The sequence below is a fragment of the Lissotriton helveticus genome, chromosome 9, assembly GCF_964261635.1.
Source record: "Lissotriton helveticus chromosome 9, aLisHel1.1, whole genome shotgun sequence".
Lineage (NCBI taxonomy): Eukaryota > Metazoa > Chordata > Amphibia > Caudata > Salamandridae > Lissotriton > Lissotriton helveticus.
In genome coordinates, this window is record NC_136070.1 from 975,796,157 (window position 1) to 975,816,612 (window position 20,456).

General features: G+C 42.5%; 1 protein-coding gene across 1 annotated transcript; it reads left to right on the forward strand.

The window, feature by feature from the left end:
• Window positions 1-1,156: 1,156 nt before the first annotated feature.
• On the forward strand, window positions 1,157-15,979 carry TUSC2 (tumor suppressor 2, mitochondrial calcium regulator). Its single transcript, XM_078661269.1, has 3 exons — window positions 1,157-1,429; window positions 2,158-2,278; window positions 10,131-15,979. The coding sequence occupies exons 1-3, from the start codon at window positions 1,266-1,268 to the stop codon at window positions 10,194-10,196; spliced, it is 351 nt and encodes a 116-aa protein (XP_078517395.1). The 5' UTR covers window positions 1,157-1,265; the 3' UTR covers window positions 10,197-15,979.
• The last annotated feature ends 4,477 nt before the right edge of the window (window positions 15,980-20,456 follow it).

A 20,456-nucleotide genomic window follows, 5' to 3' on the forward strand; every position in this document is an offset into this window, starting at 1 on the left:
GGGTAGTACTGTCTTCTTGACTCTACATTTTTTCATGTAAAAACACACCACTGTGATTGGGTTTGCATATTATGGGTTATAAAAAACAAGCATTGGCATAGCCAATAGGTCTCGCTTTTGGGACCTTCTAAGTATTTCGTTATGCAGCACAATATCTTTGGTGCAACCACATCAACTGTTGCATGGCTCAACACTTATAAGGTCCCAAAGGCGAGACCTATTGGCTATGCCAATGCTTGGTGTGGTTGTGTGTGTGTGGTTGTGTGTGTGTGTGGTTGTGTGTGTGTGGTTGTGTGTGTGTGGTTTGTGTGGTTGTGTGTGTGGTGTGTGTGTGGTTGTGCGTGTGTGGCTGTGCGTGTGTGGCTGTGCGTGTGTGGTTGTGTGTGTGTGGTTGTGTGTGTGGTTGTGTGTGTGTGTGTGTGTGGTTGTGTGTGTGTGTGGTTGTGTGTGTGTTTGGTTGTGTGTGTGGTTGTGTGTGTGGTTGTGTGTGTGTGTGTGGTTGTGTAGTTGTGGTGTTGTGGTTGTGTGCGTGGTTGTGTGTGTGTGGTTGTATGTGTGGTTGTGTGTGGTTATGTGGTTGTGGTTGTGTGTGTGTGGTTGTGTGGTTGTGGTTGTGTGTGTGGTTGTGTGTGTGTGTTTGTTTGATTGCAATATTTCCTTTTATCTGGATATTTTCTCACCTGTTTTCCATCCCCTATACTTTTTGTCCATGTTACTGATATCCACATTAGTTAGCTTCAGTGATGCCAAATAGGATCAATAGTACTGTGATGTTACTTTCTGTGATGTCACTTCTTGTGACGCAATATTCAATTAGGGGGGCCTCACATTTTCCCTTTCGTCCGGGGCCTCAGAAGACCTAGGACCGGCCCTGCAGCTATGTATAGGCACACTGAGAATGGGACAATGTCACATATAAGCAAAGCAAAACTTGGCAGCTATGTTAAAACGTGAACAGATGGGCGGTATTTTTTTTTGCGGGACAACTCTAGTTTCTGGCCGTAGCCGAATACAATTGCGCCTCTTTCCTAAAGGTTACTTTCAGATGCTTAATGGGTACATCTAACCTATTCAACATGGCTACCCTCCACAGGCCTTCAAAGTCCTTTTTCGCTTTTGTTGCCGACTTGAAATCTGCGAGGAACTCGCCATTGTCACGTGATAGTAAAACAGTGCCGGATGTGACGCAATTGTTCGTGCCGGACTGTCGGCAGCGGCGCCGCAGATGAGAGTGACAGCATTCCCGGGATGCTCTTACGTTGACCATGGGCGCTAGTGGCTCTAAGGCCCGGGGCATGTGGCCCTTTTCCTCCGGCTCTGCGTCCTCCAGTGGTGGCGAGACGGGCACTGCTGCCAGTGCGGGGGGTGGCACCGAGCACAGCTTGGCACGAGTGCGCAAAGCGACGCCCTTCGTCTTCACTCGCAGGAGGTGACCGAGGGAGATGATTGAGTGGACATGGGAGGGGGTAATAGGGTAAGGGGAGCGGCGTGAGGCATGCAAGGCAATGAGGGCATAGGGCTGTCAGAGAGCATGTGCATTATCCATTGGGCAGATCAAGAGACCCAGCATAGGTGATAAGGACGTGGCTGCCTGATACAGCAGTCATTTAGCATTGCCACTGCAGGGTCGAGAGGAGGACCGAGCATCGTTTAAGGAAACATTATTTGGAGTGTGAGGGAGAGCGGCAGAGTACTTCTAGGGATGGGCATAGACTCGGAGCTTTTACTAGGATGGGTTTGGTCCAGGTTTTCATGTATGGCTCACTGGTGAAATGGATTGGCCTTAGGTTGTCCCGATATTTTCAAACGAGGGGGCGGCAGCGCAGTTGAGGAACCAATCATACTTCTAAGATAGTTCCGTGAGTTAAGTTCTGCAAGGAGGGGTGGGTGGAAGCATGAGGGCACGTGTTTGATTACCAGATGGGCCCACGTAGCAAATCTGTAGTAGAAGGTGCCGAACAAAAAAGCAAGTTATATTTTTATGTGTTGTGGCTAATGGCGAAGCAGTGGAGAAAAGATGGACTGGTAGAGATGGGAAGACGAGTCTGAACTAGTCTAGAGAGGTAGAACAGGAGGCCAGTAGCTGGCGGTGATGTGGAGATCGCTGTTTTTTTGCCCCCAACGCTGATACTTGTTCCTCTGCAAACCTTTCCACAGTTCCCTGTATTATGATGAGGATGGTGACCTGGCACATGAGTTTTATGAAGAAACAATAGTCACCAAAAATGGGAGGAAGCGAGCTAAGCTTAAAAGAATTCAGAAGAACCTGATCCCGCAGGTAACAATTTCTGTGTGTATAGCGCCATCTGGATCATAGGATTGAAGCGCCCCTTTCCTTTCCCTCCATCCTTCTCTCACTTCTTAATATCTTTAGATTGGGAGCCCACTGTCATTGATATGTGTTTGCTGCATCTTGGGTAGGAAACACGGCCTGACCCTTTGATGACTTTAGATGGCCTGAATCCTTACTGCAGTAATTTGTATCTTCCTTTAAGTACTACGTTACTTTGAATGTAAATAGTTGTTCGTCTCCTGCTCCGTGAGTATTTGTCTCACACCGAGCCTTAGGACGGCATGTCAATTTTGAATGATAAACATTTGTTTTAAGTAATTCATAGTATACATAGTTAAGTGATAGATCTCAGCAATGATCCTTGGATCTTATTTTTTTGGGGGGGGGGGGGGGGGGGGGGGGGAGGGGGTTGAGTTCATCCCATATTTCACCTCAGTTTATTTATGCGCATACTACAAATTGGTATGGGGCACACCGACAGGCCAAAAAGCCCACCTAGAGGATCGGACAAGCCTCAGTGCAGTCACATAAACTGAAAAAGTGTATATTCTGCCATTAAATATTGGAGAATGCTAATGTTTAATAGCCAGCTGAACCACAATCTTGAACAGGGCACGGTCGTTTGGAACTTCCCAATATACCCAATAGTTGCACTGTGGAAGAAGGTGCTGCATATCTGACACAGCAGTGTTGTTTAACCCTGTGTAACACATTAACAAAGGGGGACCAGGGGCAATAAACGTCCGGGGCACAAGCCCGTAATTTTGAACTGTAAATCACAAGGTGTGCTATTCCTAACAGGAGGAAGGAAGAAGGGTTGACGACCCAAGCAGGAAAGGGAATAGCTGCTAAAAGGAGCAAGGGCTCTCTCGCACCCCAGTGTGTGTCAAGCTTCATCATAGGGCAGCTCCTTGTTGGGCCAGCACTGCAATGCCCAAGGGGCCCCGCAGAGGGGCTCTTTGCCGGAGGAGATCTTTTCCCTGTGGTCTTAGCCAATGATGAAGTGGGTGTGTGGGGGAAATGTGGTGTATGTACAAGAGTGAATAGAGCGTTTGGTGGATACATTTAAAAAGAACTATGGAAACTAGCTGAACTAACTTTAATTAGCGGGTTCCATGTCATGATTAAAACCTGTAATACTTGTTTAAAGAGATTTTATTGGTCTTAGCAAGCGTTATGAGTAAGGATACTGGTCAACATGTTTCATGCCCTGTGTGTCATAATGATTGTGGCATTTCTTCAGAACCTAAATACCCTACTTGCTACTCATGGAGGGGTGGTCCGTATATATGTGTGGAAATATAATAACCATGCCCTCACCAAAATACACTAACTGCAACAAGGTTCCTCCTAAGTAGGCACTGCCGTTGCAGGGGGAAGGGGCCAGAAGCTCCGGAGTCAGAGGACACTCTCTGGCATCACAACCTACTCAACTGTCATTGTCGCGCTGCGCAACTGACCTAACCTCCGTGGACACTTGACAAGACCATTACAATCTCTTTATGCAAGCATTACAGGTTTTAATCATGACATGTAACCCGCTAATTAAAGTTAATACAGCTAGTTCCTATAGTTTCAATTTTTTCCACCCCATACTCTAGTCATTCTTGTACATACACCACATTTCCCACACACACCCACTTCATCAATTGCTAAGACCACAAGGAAAAGATCTCCGGCAAAGAGCCCCTCTGCGGAGCACATTGGGCATTGCAGCGCTGACCCAACGAGGAGCTGCCCTATGATGATGCATGACACCCCTGGTGTGTGTGAGGGCCCTTGCTCCTTATAGCAGCTATTCCCCTTCCCACTTGGGTCGTCAATCCTTCTTCCTTCCTTCTGGTAGGAACAGCACACCTCGTGTTTTAGTTTAACCTTGTGTCCCATTGGTTTAAAGGAATAAAACATAATATTTACATCTTGGCCCTTGCCTCCATTCTCCCTTGTCATCCACATAGCTAAGTCTTTGCCAAATCAATTCACATTAATTCCTGGTGCCTGAGTAACATGTAATGCATTAATTTACTATACCTTTAAATTATTGATGTCCCCATTGATGAACTGATTTACTATATCTTTAAATTATTGGTGTCCCTGAACCCCATAATGCTCTGATGTATTGTACCATTGAGTGATTGATGTGCATGCTTGCTATAATGCTCTTACACACGGTAGCATTGAATGCATAGCGTTACAGCACCACCTAATGTCTGTCTGACTCGTTGTGCCCCTGGATGACTACGCCCTGCTAAAAGACTTGGCCAAGGAATGGGATGCTTCAGAAAACGACTTATCCTCTATAAAAAGTCACTTTTCCCATTTGTTGCCATGTAGTGAGATGACAAATCATACCAGTGTTCGCATTATATCAGAACTCTGAAAATGACCTCTGATGTCATGGTTTGGATTCAAACAAGTCTGATTATGCAACAATTCTGATCATGCCAGACTCTGAACACACCATGGTTCAAGTTATGTAACATTTTTGAAGGCAGGCTCTGTTTAGGCCAGCTACGTCATCCAAATAGGGCTCTGAATATTGTAACATTTTAGCTGTACTGGAGTACCAATTGTAGTACTGTTCAAGCTATATCATTGTTCTAATTGTGCCATTCTTCTATTTCTTACTTTAGTTTCCGAGGAATAGTTTTATGAATTCCTTTGGCTAATTTACGTAAAAGAATTCACTTAATTTTAAAGTATTACTACAAATAACCCAGATTATATTTGAGGTCCTGTGCCTAAATTGCAAACTGAGGTCAATGAGAAGACTCTCAGTTCGACCTGCGCCACATGGCCACTGTGTGCAGTTCTTGGGCAAATCACTTAATTTTGCTTTGCCTTAATTCCCTTGTTTTCTGTAATTGTGAGCATATTCTAAGTGCTAGATCAGTGGCTACTTTATTCATTATTAATCAGTTTGCTTTACCTATAAAGTGAATACCTCTTTACTTTTCTATACGTAATTTAGGGCAGGCAAAATTATTTACAACAAAACAAACCACAATGTTCTAACACTTTTTTGGCTCCAGGGACCAACCACAAGGAGCTATATAGTGTTTGCACAATAAGGCAAGGCAGTGCAGTTTAACGTACATACCGATTTATGTCCTGTTTATCCTAAAGGAGCATGCTTTTGCTATCATAACTATTTTGTCACTCAAAGAAAGATGTAAGACAGATTACAATATATTAAATACTTATGTAATTTGGCTTTCCTGCTCAGCTGCATAGGAGCAAGGAGGGACATGGTGGCAGCTCAGTGGCTTTGTGGCCAGGCAGCAAACAAATCCCCCCAAATGTCACAAGTCTGTTTAGAAATAAAATATAGAAATAATTATGGATTTTGGGTGCCTGTAAGTGGCCAACTAGAGAGTGGTAGGTGACATTGGGCACAATTAAACAGAAGACCAGATATTACTGCAGTAAGCCCCTCGGGACACCAAACACAGTTTGTAGATGGTGTAGCAGACATGGAACATCTACTGGATTCACAGTTTCATGGCAGAAATTTGCAAACTTTAACTCTGGATCAGTCTGATCAGGTGTTTTTCTTAAAGCACAACATTTCCAGAATCCTAAAGCCTAGAAAGATCGCATGTATGGTTCCAAATTCATTGAAATCACTCCAGCAATAGGACAGTATCGCAATACTAGAAATGAAGAGGAAACCCCTTGTGTTCTTCTTGGGCTGGACAATGTGGCAGTGGGCAATGTGGACACGTTCAACGTCCGGGAATGGAATGCGCAAGTCCGTATGATGACGACTCGCCAGATTTCCTCTCTGATGCAGATATAAAGGCCGCTGTCCTTACTAGACTCGCAGCTGATGGAAACTGTCCTGTAGACCCCCACTCTCTTGCAAAGCAAACATCTTATTTTCATGTCACCTCCAATGTCTACATTGCTCTATATCAACACTTCTCAGTGACCTATATGCAGGCTTCAAACTTTTAGCCTGCTCTTGTCATCCTGTTCATTGGCAAGCTCTGCGCAGCAGCCAGATTAAAAGCAAATACTATAATGTTGAGAGGATCTTCACAGGCTTTCTTGCCTGGCTTTCACCAAGGAGACTGCACTCTAGCGCCAGTTGTTGGAGAACATGTGTAGTCCTCCTGGAGTGTAGTTTGTCATAGAATCTCTGGCAAAGGAAAAAGTTGAAGGGAGGTACAGATTGAAACTGTATATGGATTGGCTCATACAAATCCCACTTTTGAGTAGAGGTCCACTTATCTTGTGGTAGAGCTGGTATGGACAGTCTCTTGCATTTCAGCAGGCTGGTCGGAATATGTCTATGGTTCACAGAGACGCAGACCAGGTTGTGACCAATCACAAGGAAGCCAATCTTATTATGTTTCTTGATTATATGCAAATACATGCAGAAGCAAGAAGGCAGGATTCATGATTATTTGTTTTCAAAATAGTATGTACAAAGAAAATAGCACTGTGAAAAAAGAAATTGTTAAACTGATGTCAGACTTTAAATAATGTTTCACTAAGACATCATTTAATAACATATTTTGATTTATGCAGATTTCCTGATTTCTGAAGCATCCCTTTCTTTTCATACCCCTGTTCTGGTCTCCAAGCTTGACCTCTCTCATGGAAACTGAATGGACTTTATCTAGCGTTAAGCATTAGATTCCTTTCTCTGAAGCAGGTAAAAAGGCCTCTGTCCTCACTAGACTCACAGCTGCTGGCAAGTGTTAGGTGCCCCATGGCTCAGAGAAGGCAATTGCTATTCTCCGCACTTGAATCCAGGAGAGCATTTTTATGTGCTGGTGAGCATCATAGAATCACACTCATTATCCCTCATCCCGCCTTTCTCCACCGTGAACTCACCAGTGTTTGAGTCCACAGTGGGGCAAAGCATAGGCGGACAGAATTTGAAAAGGAAGACTAGGATGACAACGCTGTCTGCACAATTTGAAGACTTTTGTCACTACACAAAGCTTTGAAGGATTCTGTATTGTCTTGCTCATTTCCTAAATCATAACCCCCCTCAAAAAGCTTCCAGGTAGAAAGATTGTAAATATTCTAGAATACATTAAATCCATAGGTTCATTTCATAACAGTGAGTTACTGCTTTGATACGTTTAACTGGCGGTATATGTTTTCTACCAAAGCGTATATGAATGAGAAAAAGTAAATAGCAACATTTTAAGATACTTTGCAAATGTGAAAGAATGTGAAATTGGAAGCTAAAAATAACGTTTGTATCCTCCTATTGATTGATGGAAGCAGTGCAAGTGCATCAGACATAATGTAGTATGGATGCTCAGTGCCTTTAATTGAATTTAGAAAAGGTCCTGCCTTCCCATTAAAATGTAGATAACAAAAAAAATATTTGTAAATTAAAGAAAATATTTCATTTGTCTACATGTTTGATAAATGCTTTTTTCTGTAATTGTGTATTGTTTTGCAGTTCAAACCATAATAAAATACTTATGCCAGGGTCCCCAACTTCTGGTAATGACTCTAAGGGTGTCCCTATCTTCCAATAATGAGTCACTGGGGGGGTGTCCTCGGGTTGCAGTAATGATTAAGTGGGGGTCCACAGACGTCCGGTTAAGAACCACTGCTCTAAATTGATACTATAGTTCCCTTTCCTTCACTGCCAACACAGGATGATTTCACTTCCAACAGAAAGTTCAGAGTTTCAAGGGATAGCCTCCAGTCCACGCTTTGAGTGATAAAGAATAAGGCATTAGTGAGAGATGCTTTAATTCCTCTAAAGTAGTTCTGGGGAGCTCACCTCATTCGGACACTCTGCAACATGCACTCCTAAAGCGGAGAACAAACAACCATGATCTTCTGTGTCGGGTTCTGGCTCTAATCCCAGCAGACATGGTCTTGTTTGCTTATAGAATACATTCCGTGCAGTCCATTTTCTCGCTGGAGCATGCATGAGTAAAGTGGAACAGGCTTAGACTGTCACCATTTTAAGAGGAAAGCTCTATCTAAAGCATATGCGACAGTTCAAGAAAGGAGAATGTGTTTGGTTTCCTCCATGATGCGCATCATTTTAATATATGCTTATGCATTCAGATTCCCATGCGATGCTAATGTTGTCCTGCCCGATACAGATCCACCGCACACCCTTATTTTCACAACGGACTGTACAGGGACAGATTTACTGACCCTGTACTAACGTTCAAACGGAGGGGATGGTTTGGTGGTTCTGAAGGTGCAGAGCAGGCTCTGCCTTTAAGCTTGTTATGTTATGTTATGTTATGTTAAATAAATTTATTGAGCGCGGCTAACACCATTAGGTTTCTTGGCGCTTGTGCTGAGGAAACAAGGGAGAAGAGCGTAGGAATTTAACAGCTAAGGATAAGACTCAGTAAAAAGGAAGGTTTTGAGAAGGGATCTGAACCTGGGGTAAGGAGAAGGCAGCCTGAGAGGAAGAGGAAGGGAATTCCAAAAAGACGGGGCTAGAAATGAAAACCTAAGGCCACCATGCTTCTTCCTCTTAAACCTGGGAACTGATAACAAGGCCATCTGAGATGACCTAAGATTGCGAGAGGGAACATACGGATGAAGAAGGGAAGAGATGAAGAGGGGACTGTGGCCAGCAAGAGATTTAAAGATAATGCAGCCAAGCTTGAATTTACAGCGGGCAGATACCGGGAGCCAATGGAGGCTTCTTAAAAGAGGGCGGAAGTGTTGATCTCTAGGTTGGTAATAAATCAGGCGAGCAGCCTGATTTTGCATTCAACACTTCTTCTGAGGTGAAAATGGTTCAACATTATGTAAATATACATTTGCAAACAGTTACTTTTCTACCTCTGAATTAACCTGTGATGCAGGGTTGTCCCATATAAAGCACTGCAGTGGTAACAGTTGGCCTGCTTCTTTGTATGGGGAAATAATTCCACTAGTTAGTTAAGACACAGATAGACAGGTGTAGGTCAGAAGAGTTTGCAGTCTGCTATTATGATATAAAGCCCAGGCTGCCCATGCACCTAAAGTAAAAATCACCTTTTCTATATATTGAACTCATAAGAAACATACATTACCCGAATCTAGGGGGCAAACGTACTATTATTTTATGCACCGCAGCGTAGCAAGGGAACTTGTGTTATGATGCATGAAAGGGAAAGGACAGAAATTCTCCATAATTGCAAAGGCCTGAACCATTTCTGCTTTCTTGCCGCCTTGTGCTTGCACAGTGAGTGCTGCCTAGCGCCAACGCAGGCACCCGTAGTGCAAGGGTGCCTGCTTTATGGGCAGGATTGTTGTGCAGGAAGGGGTATCTTCCTGCTTAAAAACAATCCAGAGGCATTTTTTCTTTCCATGCAAAATGCATCACACATAGAAAGCAGAACTAACGAAAAGAAAAGATTTTTCTCCTTGTTTAACCATCCTGTCTCTGGGAGGCATATTGGTTTGATGCAGTCCCAGGCTTACAAACTTATGTAAAGGTGGAATTGCGCCAAATCCATGGGTTGATTCACAGGAACACCCATACTCCATCCCTGGAATGCCTACCAGCTTGAAATGCTACGTATCATAGCACAAGTTGCCGAGTTGCTTTGCATTTCTTTACAAAGCCATGCAAGGTGGGGCAAATAGCCACTTGCATGACTTTGGAAATCTTACTGCAGCCTTTGTGTTGGACAACGCAAAGGCTTACTAAATCTGGGTGTAGGTATCCATTGTAGATTGGCCCTTCTATATGATTGGTTTGCATTGTAGAACATTCTTTGTTCCAGAAGATACACTTCAGTTTATGAAAACAAGCATGACCGTTTCAAGCATAGTTCAAATAATGCGATTATGTTGTATTCTATGGTTGTCTTCTGTGCCAGTTTTACATCACTTTGTCTCCTTTCAGGGAATGGTGAAGTTGGATCATCCGCGGATCCACGTTGATTTCCCAGTTGTCATCTGTGAAGTGTGACTCCGGAAATCCCCACCCACAACATGGAGCTGGGTCATAGTCCCTTCCACTCTCGTGTTGCCGTCCCTCTCCGAACCGGGATCTGCATGGCAGTGTGTTATCAATGGGAACAATGTTTCAAAATGGAAACTAAGACTCTGAGACTGCCCCACGATGGCTCAGTGATTCAGTGGTTTAGGCAAAGGGCAGAGGACCACATGGAATCGGCTACCCATCTGCAGCAAGATTTTTCAAGACCCTGTGTGTGGAGTGATGAACCCTGTAACTTAACAAGTAGGGGGAACTTTTGTGAGAACAAGCATTTAACTCTCCCAAGGAAGTGGGAGGGGCTCCCTGTTACATGAAGAAAGCCCCTCTTGATAGGACAATGATTTCCCAACCCTTTCTATTCCTTACGGTACCAGCTCTCCCACCTAACAATCTGAGAGTCCTGATTCTAGGAATGCAGAAACTTACTTTTAGGTCAGTTGGAAAGGCCCTGCATTATTAGTAATGGGAGATGGCAGAATGGCCAGGAGTAGAGGGTAGTTATAGGAGTCCATGAGGGAGGATGTTTGGTCACAAGAGGTAAGCGCCGACATGACTGGCAATTCCATATGTTATCTGCAACAAGTGTTGTCAAAATGAACCCAGACGTCATAGATTTTCCAGTCCCCTTATGAAAGCTGTGAAACATTGTCAGAATGGAGTGATGGCCAGTAGACCACTTTGTTCTCCTCCAGCTACTCTGTATACTGTAGCTGAATGTAGGGTACATCTTTAATGGTGTAGAGTGACTTACATATGCTTAGGATTCCAAGAACTGACAGATGCCCCCGATGAAGGGATTGATGGGAGGGAAAATGAGTTCCACAGATAAAACTGGTGATGGTCAGCTGAGGGTTTGGTCAGGTCACGCTTGTCCACCCAGGGGCAGGGAGTTGATCAGTCTGGTGGTGTGTGACACATGTGAGGGGCTGAAGAGTGATGGTCTGAAAAGAGTGATTGGTTGTAATTTTTCACCGGAATCATGGCTTGTTTCGGGGTTATTGCTGCTCCGATGTGTGTATTTCTAGAAAGAGCGCCTGCCTGTGCAGATAATCATGACCCAGTTGCTATGCAAGAGTGAGTGCCCAGTGTGTTTTGAAGGGCACAATCCTTCCAGTCTCTACGGAAAGAGAATTTATGTTCAAAGCAATTCAGGGTTGGAACATTTGTAGGTTGTAGGGTGCAACTGTTTCCTCATCTTCTCTCCAAAGCCTATTGCCAGATCTTTGAGGGTTAGTAGATGACCTTCAACTCCTCCTGGTCCTTGGTGGAAACCCCAAGGGTTCATGTGAGAGCTTATTTCTTTACATCTGCATCTTGACGCTTGGCTTTTGGAGTAGAACAATGGGTCATTCTACTTTAGAAGTACTCCTGGTTAATGAGGACGAGTATCTTGGAGCCGCAGAGTTCTTTGAAAGTCAAACCGTAATCCTTGCCAGATATGACTTAAATACAGAGGGTGGGGGCTCCTCCCAGCATCTACCAACAATGTTCTGCTCTAGAGCAGTCCTATATCATAAGTGGAATCTCACAAATTGGATAGCCCAGTCTGCAGCTTCATGACTACACATCGGATTATAACTCCTACTTAACATTGTTTTTGATGAAGGGACCTTCTAGGTTCTGATGCATTGCTCCAAATATGGACATCATGCTGACGTAACACCGAGTTGGTGTTACAGTTGAAGATTACTTCAGATTCCAGTTCATGATCTTATTGATGCCTTATCACATTAGTTGTTTGTCATGGCCTACTTCACTTTGCACTTTTGTGTACATGTGTTATAGACCAAGCTCATTTAATACAATTTATTGTAACACAAAATTACAATTTCTGCTGCTTTTCACTCGCTTACATTTTAAGGGAGTTCTGTGACAGGCTTGGACTCTACTCTTAACAGCTTCTACATATCCTTGGGCTGGACAGATCATCTTGAACCAGAATGCTTTTACTTACTCTTTACTTGTAGCACACAGTTAAGTGTTTGTGGAATCGTCCTTCCAAGGCACATTAGTCTTCAACCTTATTAACTTTAGAAGAGTTTAACATGCATGTGTATTTTAGTACCCTTTGCTGGTTTTATTCCATTGTACCTGTTTTGCTTCTTCTATATGTTTTGTAGTGCTGTTTTCCACTAGTTTTTCATGTTTCTTGAATTGTTTTTTCTTTCATATGTGTTGACATGCTTGTTTCATTGCCTCTGTTATCTCTCTGTTGACGCTTTGTTTTCTGTGCATGCTGCTGTGTTTTCCAATTTTACTCTAATTATGGGTCAGATTTATTTTCGGTTGGTGTTGTCTAAGGCTTTTGTCCAATTTTTTTTTTCTCTGGTTCCTCTTCAAGTGCTCTAGTCTGCTTCATTTTACAATTCTTTAGTCTTGTCTAAATCTTTTTGCTAGTTCTGGTTGATCTTTTGTGGTACCACACCATATCCTGGTTTAACTTTCATTTCTTTAGTGTTTTTTACTTTCCACTTTGTTTCTTTTGCCTGTTTACTTCACTTTCCAGTCCCTAAGTTGCTTGTAGTCCTTATTTCCTTCTATTTTTGCCTCTATGCTCTCAATTTTATCTTGTTCCTGCTTCTACTGGTTTGCTGGATTAATTTCTCGCTCGGAGTGGTATTCCTGAACCTTGGCTCTGGCTGATGTCTTCCAGGTTCTTCTGCTCATTCCTTTTCTGATAGGCAAGCACTAGCAAAAGAACTTCAAATGCTACCTGAATAATTTTGCCAACCTCCTCCATTTATACCTAACATACCGATACAGTAGATGATTATTTCTGCGGTCATTAAATTCTGGTTTTGTGTTAAAATTGAGGCATTTTCCTCTTGACTGACTTCTTTGGAAAGGCACATTTATATAATGTGTTCAGTAGTATTAGGTAAGAAAACACCCCTGTTAATCGATGTGTAGTTGAGAGCATTATTTTTCCTTTCTGGTAATTTTCCTATTTAGTTGATGCTGGATTCATTTTAATGAAATACAGTGGATTATGTATCGGAGCTTTGTTTGTTTGGTATTGCTCCAAGTGCTGAACGTATGTTTTTCTACCTTCTTTGCAAAGGTATCTCAGATCACCTGACTGCTGCAGATTGCAAATTGGCGCTCATCACTTTTCCCACTAGTTAAAACATGTATTTCATTTATTTTCTTTCCAGCGATGGATGGGGGTTTGCTTTAATGAGTGAAGTGCTAGACTTGTAGTCCTGCCTTTTGTAAGGCTTCCTCTCTATTTTTCAACCTCATCTGCGTTTGAGTCTCATTGTGACAATGTGCTGGTTTCCATCTTAATGTGAAAATAGTGCCTTTAGACTGGATAAGGACCAGGTCCATCCCATGTGAAGAGTAGATGGATGTGTTCGTAATGTTTGTAGTTTTGGTTGTACAGTGTGATTATTCTGGAAGGACACACTACTGGGTTGTGCGCATAGTTGGGGGACAGAGGTACTGAAAATTCCAGATTACGTTTTGTAGCCTACTTTTTCTGATTTCACTAGAATATATCCGATGTAGTTAAGGCGTAGTCCTTCTTAAGGCCATTTCCTGCTCCTTTTTGTCCCTGGTTGTCATATCCTGAAGAAGGAAATGGTGAATGAGAAGGCTGCACCCTCCCACGATCAGCTGTAAGTGTTGGGACAGATGGTTGTTCGACTTGCTGAGAAGTGGTGAAGATAAGAGGAACTATCGGGAACTTGGCTCTAGGAGTGTGGTGTGTACCTTAGAGAAAGGTAGCGGCATGGCTTCCTACTGGTACCTACTTTTTCTCCACCGGTTAGCCTAATTAGGCTCTCAAATTAGAAGTTTACTGCTGTCCTCCTGCCATTCCTTAAAACAAAATATATATATATAGCGTCAGTACGATATGCACCTTACCTAGCATACCATATATAAAAAAAAATTACTCTTAATTTGAGATTCCATGAACTGCACAACTTCCCAAACATGTAGTATAGTTTTGAGTGTTCATTTAGATCCTTCTTAAAGATATGCAATTTGTGGTGAATGAGGTAGACCACTATGAAGAGAAGACCATTTTGACAGCTTGTTGGAGGGTCCACGACAGAAAGTGGCTTTAGTTTGTTGTTATAAAGTGGTCTGTGAAAATGCTTGTTGCACTGCTTCTGTTGGCATTATAAAACTGGTGTTCTGAGAGGGTGGAAAATGATGGAATTTGTTGTTCCTTCTATGAAGCACCAGACTTTCTGTTTACCAATTTGTCATGTTACAAATTCACGCTCCTCTCAAATAATGCATTTAACATTGAAGCCAAGTCATATTTTTTTACAATACCTAAGAAGGCAATCCTGTTTAAATAAGCTGTGTGGGTGTGCGATATTACTCTCCCAGAGGGAAGCAAGGGAAAGCCTTTGAGCAATTTTATTGACAAAGATAAATTACCCATGAAGTCTCGTACAAGCGAAAAAATACATTTAATAACCATTAAATGTATTTTTTGGTCACCTCACATAACCTGTTAGTCTGTCTCGTAACCTGGCTTTGGAGGAGCACAGACTAGTGGAAAAGAAACTACTCAAAGTGCACCCTTCATGCTTGCATGTCATGTTGCACCATGGGCTGGGCAGAGCTATTCAAATCTCCAGCTAACCACCCTTTTCCATGTTTTTCTTTATTTTGCCCTTCTATAACGTTTTTCAAAAGTGTGCTGAATCTTTAAATTAGTTTTTTCTCATCACCTCAAACACTTGGTACATGATTTGCGAGCTAAAATGAATGGAATTGTCTTGATTTACAGAATTCTTCGCAGTATTTATATTGGCTGGTGAAATTCTCTTGATTTTCAGTTTACCCTGTGTCTGTTGGACGGAACAGATGACTCTTATGCCTAGTATTCATATCCTGATTAAATGCTTTATTATGTCTAGCCAAATGCTCCTTTAAATATCCGTTACTTTTCAGTTTTTAGAGCCTGATTTCCGCGTTCAATATCCGTTTCTCTTTTCACATTTAAGACTGCATTGGTTTTCTCTTTCTTTCTTTGGTGTCGAGTTTGTCCAGGTATCACGAACTAGGTAGTTACCAAGGAGTGTTGGTATGTGCGCTTGCGTTTTTTGTGTGTTATGAGAATGAAGTAATCTAGTCCCAGATGTGTGGGGTTGTATGAAAGGACGTAGTTGGGATTATCTGTGTGACATCTGGTGTGGCCGCACTTAAACCCTCTGTGATCATTACCTTTTGCAGTTGGGCTCTTTTTTTCTTCATTTCTTGTTTCATGTGAAGGTAATCGGACCCTCCAATGCCCCTCCCATATGTAGATTGAAAGTAGTATCTGAACAGCACACTGCAATCACCCCATCTCTTAACATCTAGCCAAGCATCTGTTTCATTGATGCAGTACTATTGCTAACAAAGCCTTTGCTTCCACAATGCTACCCGCTCTACAGTTTTCTTAGTACCTGAAAATGTACACATGTTGCTGCAATCTTTTTAATTTTGTCCTGTTCAGACGACCTGAATTCAACAGGTCGGGACTCCCAGGGCAGTATGTAATGTGAATTCTCTGTGAATAACATTTGTGTCCAACTTCCGTGCAAATGCTGATCCAACATGTAATTTTTTTCTATTCTGCATTTTGTGCAGCGGTTGTGCAATCTCGGAGTTTGACTCCTTCCAAGCACTGGTTTTCGGACCCTATAGAATACAAATAGGAGAGAACGCATATATATGTTAATATTTAAAAATGGACCTTCTTTGTTTTTCCGCGTTTATTTAATTTCTCAAATAAATGATTGATTGTAGATCATGTGTATGACTTGACTTTGCTCTGACAAATTACCAGCACTTCTTGAAGTAGAATGCCTTAAGTGATATTACTGTGTTCTTCACGGCGGGTGAATACATCTCCAGAGGGGGGTCGGTGGGTTTCATAGGGAAGCAAGAAGTAATTAACTGTAAAGCAGTGAAGCTGAACAGTTAGTTACATGGTAGGGCTGAGATAGGGAATAGGAGAGCTAGAGAACTTGTGCCAAGCAGTGACCTGCAGGAGATTGGGAGGTGAGTTAGGGGTATACCCTTCAGCACCTCACAGGTCTGCTAGGGAGCACATTGTGCTATATATTTTTGATTGGGGTTGGGTAGTGGAAATGGGCTGTTCCTTGTGGCTATGATTTACGATGGTCTTTATTTTAGTGTCGCTGCTACCATGCCACCTTACCTCCCATTAACATCTGTTTTGCCCTCCAGGTTATAATATCAGCAAGACCGATTCAGCATTCCATTTGTACAAAAATAAGGTGATGAATGAAAATGTTTCAATCAATCAGAACTAGTTGTAATTACTCTGGACCTATTCCTCGTTTCTATTTTTTTCTTATTTTTTTCTTATTTGCAATTGTCTTTGCCATGCAAAGCAGTACTGGTCCTGCCGCCAAAAAGAGCGGTTTAGCACAAAATGTTTCTAGAGTACAAGTCCGCTGAACAAGAATGCAATCAACCCCAGGCTTATTTGACCATGGAAGGCACTTCTGTGGGAAGCAGCTTGTGTGCCTATGGTACAAAGAGTTTGAGACAACACTGTGGATACCAATACCTCTTATGCCAACATAATTATGTGTAATAAAAGTGATAGAAATGCTTAGAAAAATGTAAACCAACGATACCTACTCAATGGGCACTTTAGTCCATCATTTTTGCATTTCATTTGCAGTTACAGAACATACCATCCATTCACAAATCCGCTTCCGTACACCCAAAAGAGCAGTCTAGCTCAAACTGTTTGATCACATATCTACGAAAGCAACCCTAGACATGTTTCAGTCTGCTGGGGCCTCATGGTTGAGACATAGTTAGAGGTCCTATTAAATGGAATGATCGGGACCTGTGTCTGGACATACCTATGCTACTTAGGAACTTATTTCGAGTAGGCCACTAACCCAGTTTTGGGCAAAAACGTCACTTTGTTCTCAAAGTTGGTGCAATGTGAACTTGATGTGGGTGTCTGACCCTGCAATTTTTTTTCTTCCAGGAAAAACCTGATACAAATTGCAGATGCAAGTAAAACAACAATTCTCCATTCCGAGTTGTCAAACTCCGGCTTTAAAATGTGCGCTGTGCTAAGTACCACGCTCTTCATTCAAAGGGCAATTAGCTAGTGTGCAATTTGCACCCACGATTTACGACACTTTCATAATAAGGGCCTTTGATTGCCTAAAACAACAAAAAGTGTTGGGTGGAAATACTCGAACAAATCGGATTCGCAGCTAGTTTGTCTGGGTGCACACCATCCCACTATTTTTTAGCTTGTCAATACCAGCATAGAAAGGGGCATTAGCCTTTGTTCTGCCCAAATATATCCCTAGAACTGTTGCCTCTCTGAATGAAGTACCAAGAATTCCATTGTTAATTTTTGTTTTCTTTTCAACTCCGAATTCTATCGCTAGTTATTGACATTTAGTACCATTGACCTGCTATTAGTAACTCTTGCTATCTACAGAGTTTAGCTTTCACTAGTTATTAGCCTTGTGGTGGACAGTTGTTGCAAAGGGCTGAGCAACTATGGGTGCACGCCGCAGGTCTTCCCGACAGAAGTTTAATGCATTGGCTCTCTGCTCACATGTGACTGATGTGAACCCTGCCTGCAGGCACTATCGAGTGTGCTCTTGTTGTACTGGGGTCTATGTTAGACATGGTGTCTTGTGTCCTAGGTAATATTTGAAGTTCCTTTGGGCCCCGGAACACACAATGGAGATGTCTGGCCTTTTACAGTATGACTATATATATGGAGACTGGTTTTATTTAAATATATTGGCTTTTAAGTGTGGACCGCAAAACACGTTTTGTTGCACTTACACAGCTTTGGCACCCTGTGTTGTAAAGGCAATATCGGTGCAGCGCTATCCATTTTATGTGAATGATGTTACTGATGTGCCACACTCTGAGCCCATGGTAGATCATCCAATGTGTCCTTGTGACCATCTCCCTGGTCTCTGGGTTCTCAGGATCTACGTCCTACACCCCAGCGCTGCCACTTTGCAAGTATAGCCTACCTGTCTGGATTCAGTTTGAAGTTCTCTGCTTTGCTGCATTTTATGGCCTCCCAGGGGCGGCTCCACCACTTGGGCGTCGGAGCGTCGTCTCACAGCTTTCTCGCAGTGCGAGAAGCAGAAACATAAAATGGTATAAATAGCATTTTCCTTTTCTGCTTCTTGCACTGCGAGAAAGCAGAAGAAGGATATGCCTGGTTGGGGGGGGGGGGGGTCAGGGATGAGTGGCTAGCCCAATGTTTTGGTCGCTGACTGTTTGGTCGGCCGCAGGGTCGACCAAACCAGTCATAGCGCACTCAGTTTTCTTCATGTAGACTGTGCAGCCTGCATGAAGAAAACGGCCTCCCTGTAGTTGCCGGTAAGAACGGCGTCCTAGACAATCACAATGCTGCCATTGCTGCATTGTGATTGGCTTGGGCGAAGAGAGGGAGGCTGCCTGCTTCTGCTTCCTGAGAGCAGGAGATGCGACGCGGGAGTCCAGGACCGGAGGCGAAGGTAAGTTTTTCTGTTTGGAAGAAATGATTGAAAGAAGGAAGAAATATATAATGGATACACAAGTGAATTAAGGAAATTAATGCAAAAACCTTTACAAGCAATGGAAAAACGCTGTACCTGTTAGCTGTTCTGACATAAAAACGTATATACATATAACCACCGACATGTTTTGAAAACACTGAAAAGCCTTCCCAAAATTTTCAATTAATGGAAACCGAAAACAGGAAGACCAAGTATGAGTTGAGTTCCCTTCAAATGTAGACGTAGATGTCCGCATCCTCTTATGCAGTAGGTGAGAACTGCAGCTAAGTGATATTCATTTTCAGTTGAAGGTCTGCAACTTTGCTAGTCAGAAAATGGAAGGCTTGGTTGACACTCATTAACCTTTTTTATGACGATACGTACTGCCGTTTATTGCCCTAAATCTTTTCTGTGCCACTCATTATTTGTATTGCAGTTTTGGCCCAGAGGTTTACTATGTCAATCTACATAATGTTTGTACATAGCTACAAATGATCCATTGAAGCCATAAAGCCCTAGGCTAGCCTGCCACTAAACCACGTTTGCTTTTTCTTTATTTTCACTGTCCTGAACTTTGTCTACCTAAACTGAACAAAATCACTGCTATAATCACCAACACTTACAGACTCTCTATCGGACACATTTTTCATAAATTGGAAAACTATTCCTTAAATTCCAGTGTTGGTGGTTCAATCGATCAATTAAAACTCTTTCAGGGCGGGGCTGCATCTTTGCAGCAGGATCTTGTGTTTTTTTTGGCAAAGCCTTGATCACTAATGGCTCTTTGGGCCTTTTTAGCATTTGAATGCTTACATAGGCCAAAGGGAGGGAAGAAATGGATATTAATTCCCCAGAACTAAGTGCATTTAGGCTATCCAGTGGGTCACATTGTGTGTGCATCAGTGTAAGGGTATTTATTGACACAGAAGGAGTCCGAACCAATGTCTGAATTCAGAGCTGCTCTGGCAAAAGACCGAGTCCAATGTGAAAGCTGAGATCTGATCACCTATAGATCTGCAGAATGAGTCTTGTATGCCTACATGCCTTATCTAAAACGACACTTTTTTATAATTTAATTTTTAAACTGTATGAAAATTTTAATATAATACCCAAACAACATGTTTGGCCAATCTGCTAAAGGATATGCCAGTCAGTTTATCACAGAATATTCAATCTTTTTTTGTAATCTGTTCACAAAATTTTGCTATAATAAATGTAGATTATTGGAGATGACTAATGAAGCACCTTGGGTATTCAGTGGGCATTTGCATCTGCTTTTTCTTCCATTCACCTCGCCACTTCAGTATTACAGACTGGGCTGCAGATATTCAAAGAGCCCCTACTGTAATACCCAATGCTTCAGTGCACATTCCACTCCTGTGCAATGTCAATAGGGCATCACTTATTTTCAGTGGCGGTGTGCTCCATGCAAATGAGATAAAAACCTTTGCCCATCAGCCTGCATCGTAGTGATATTTCTGCCACAGGAGCAAAGAGACTCTTGCAGGGTGCACAAATTGTGCCAAGTGGGAAGTATATAACTAGTCACACTGGTCATCATATATATATATATATATATATATATATATATATATATATATATATATATATATATATATTTTAACTATTGCACTCCCTAAGGCACACTTCTGGAAGTACGAAGCGTCCTGGGAGCCCCAGGTACTCGATCCAAAACCAGGCCAGTCTGCAATCGGTG

Coding starts and splice junctions, on each gene's coding strand:
- TUSC2 (XM_078661269.1), top strand. CDS start 1,266: ATGGGCGCTAGTGGCTCTAAGGCCCGGGGCATGTGGCCCTTTTCCTCC. Junction 1,430..2,157: donor TTCGTCTTCACTCGCAGGAG/GTGACCGAGGGA, acceptor ACCTTTCCACAG/TTCCCTGTATTATGATGAGG. Junction 2,279..10,130: donor AGAAGAACCTGATCCCGCAG/GTAACAATTTCT, acceptor GTCTCCTTTCAG/GGAATGGTGAAGTTGGATCA.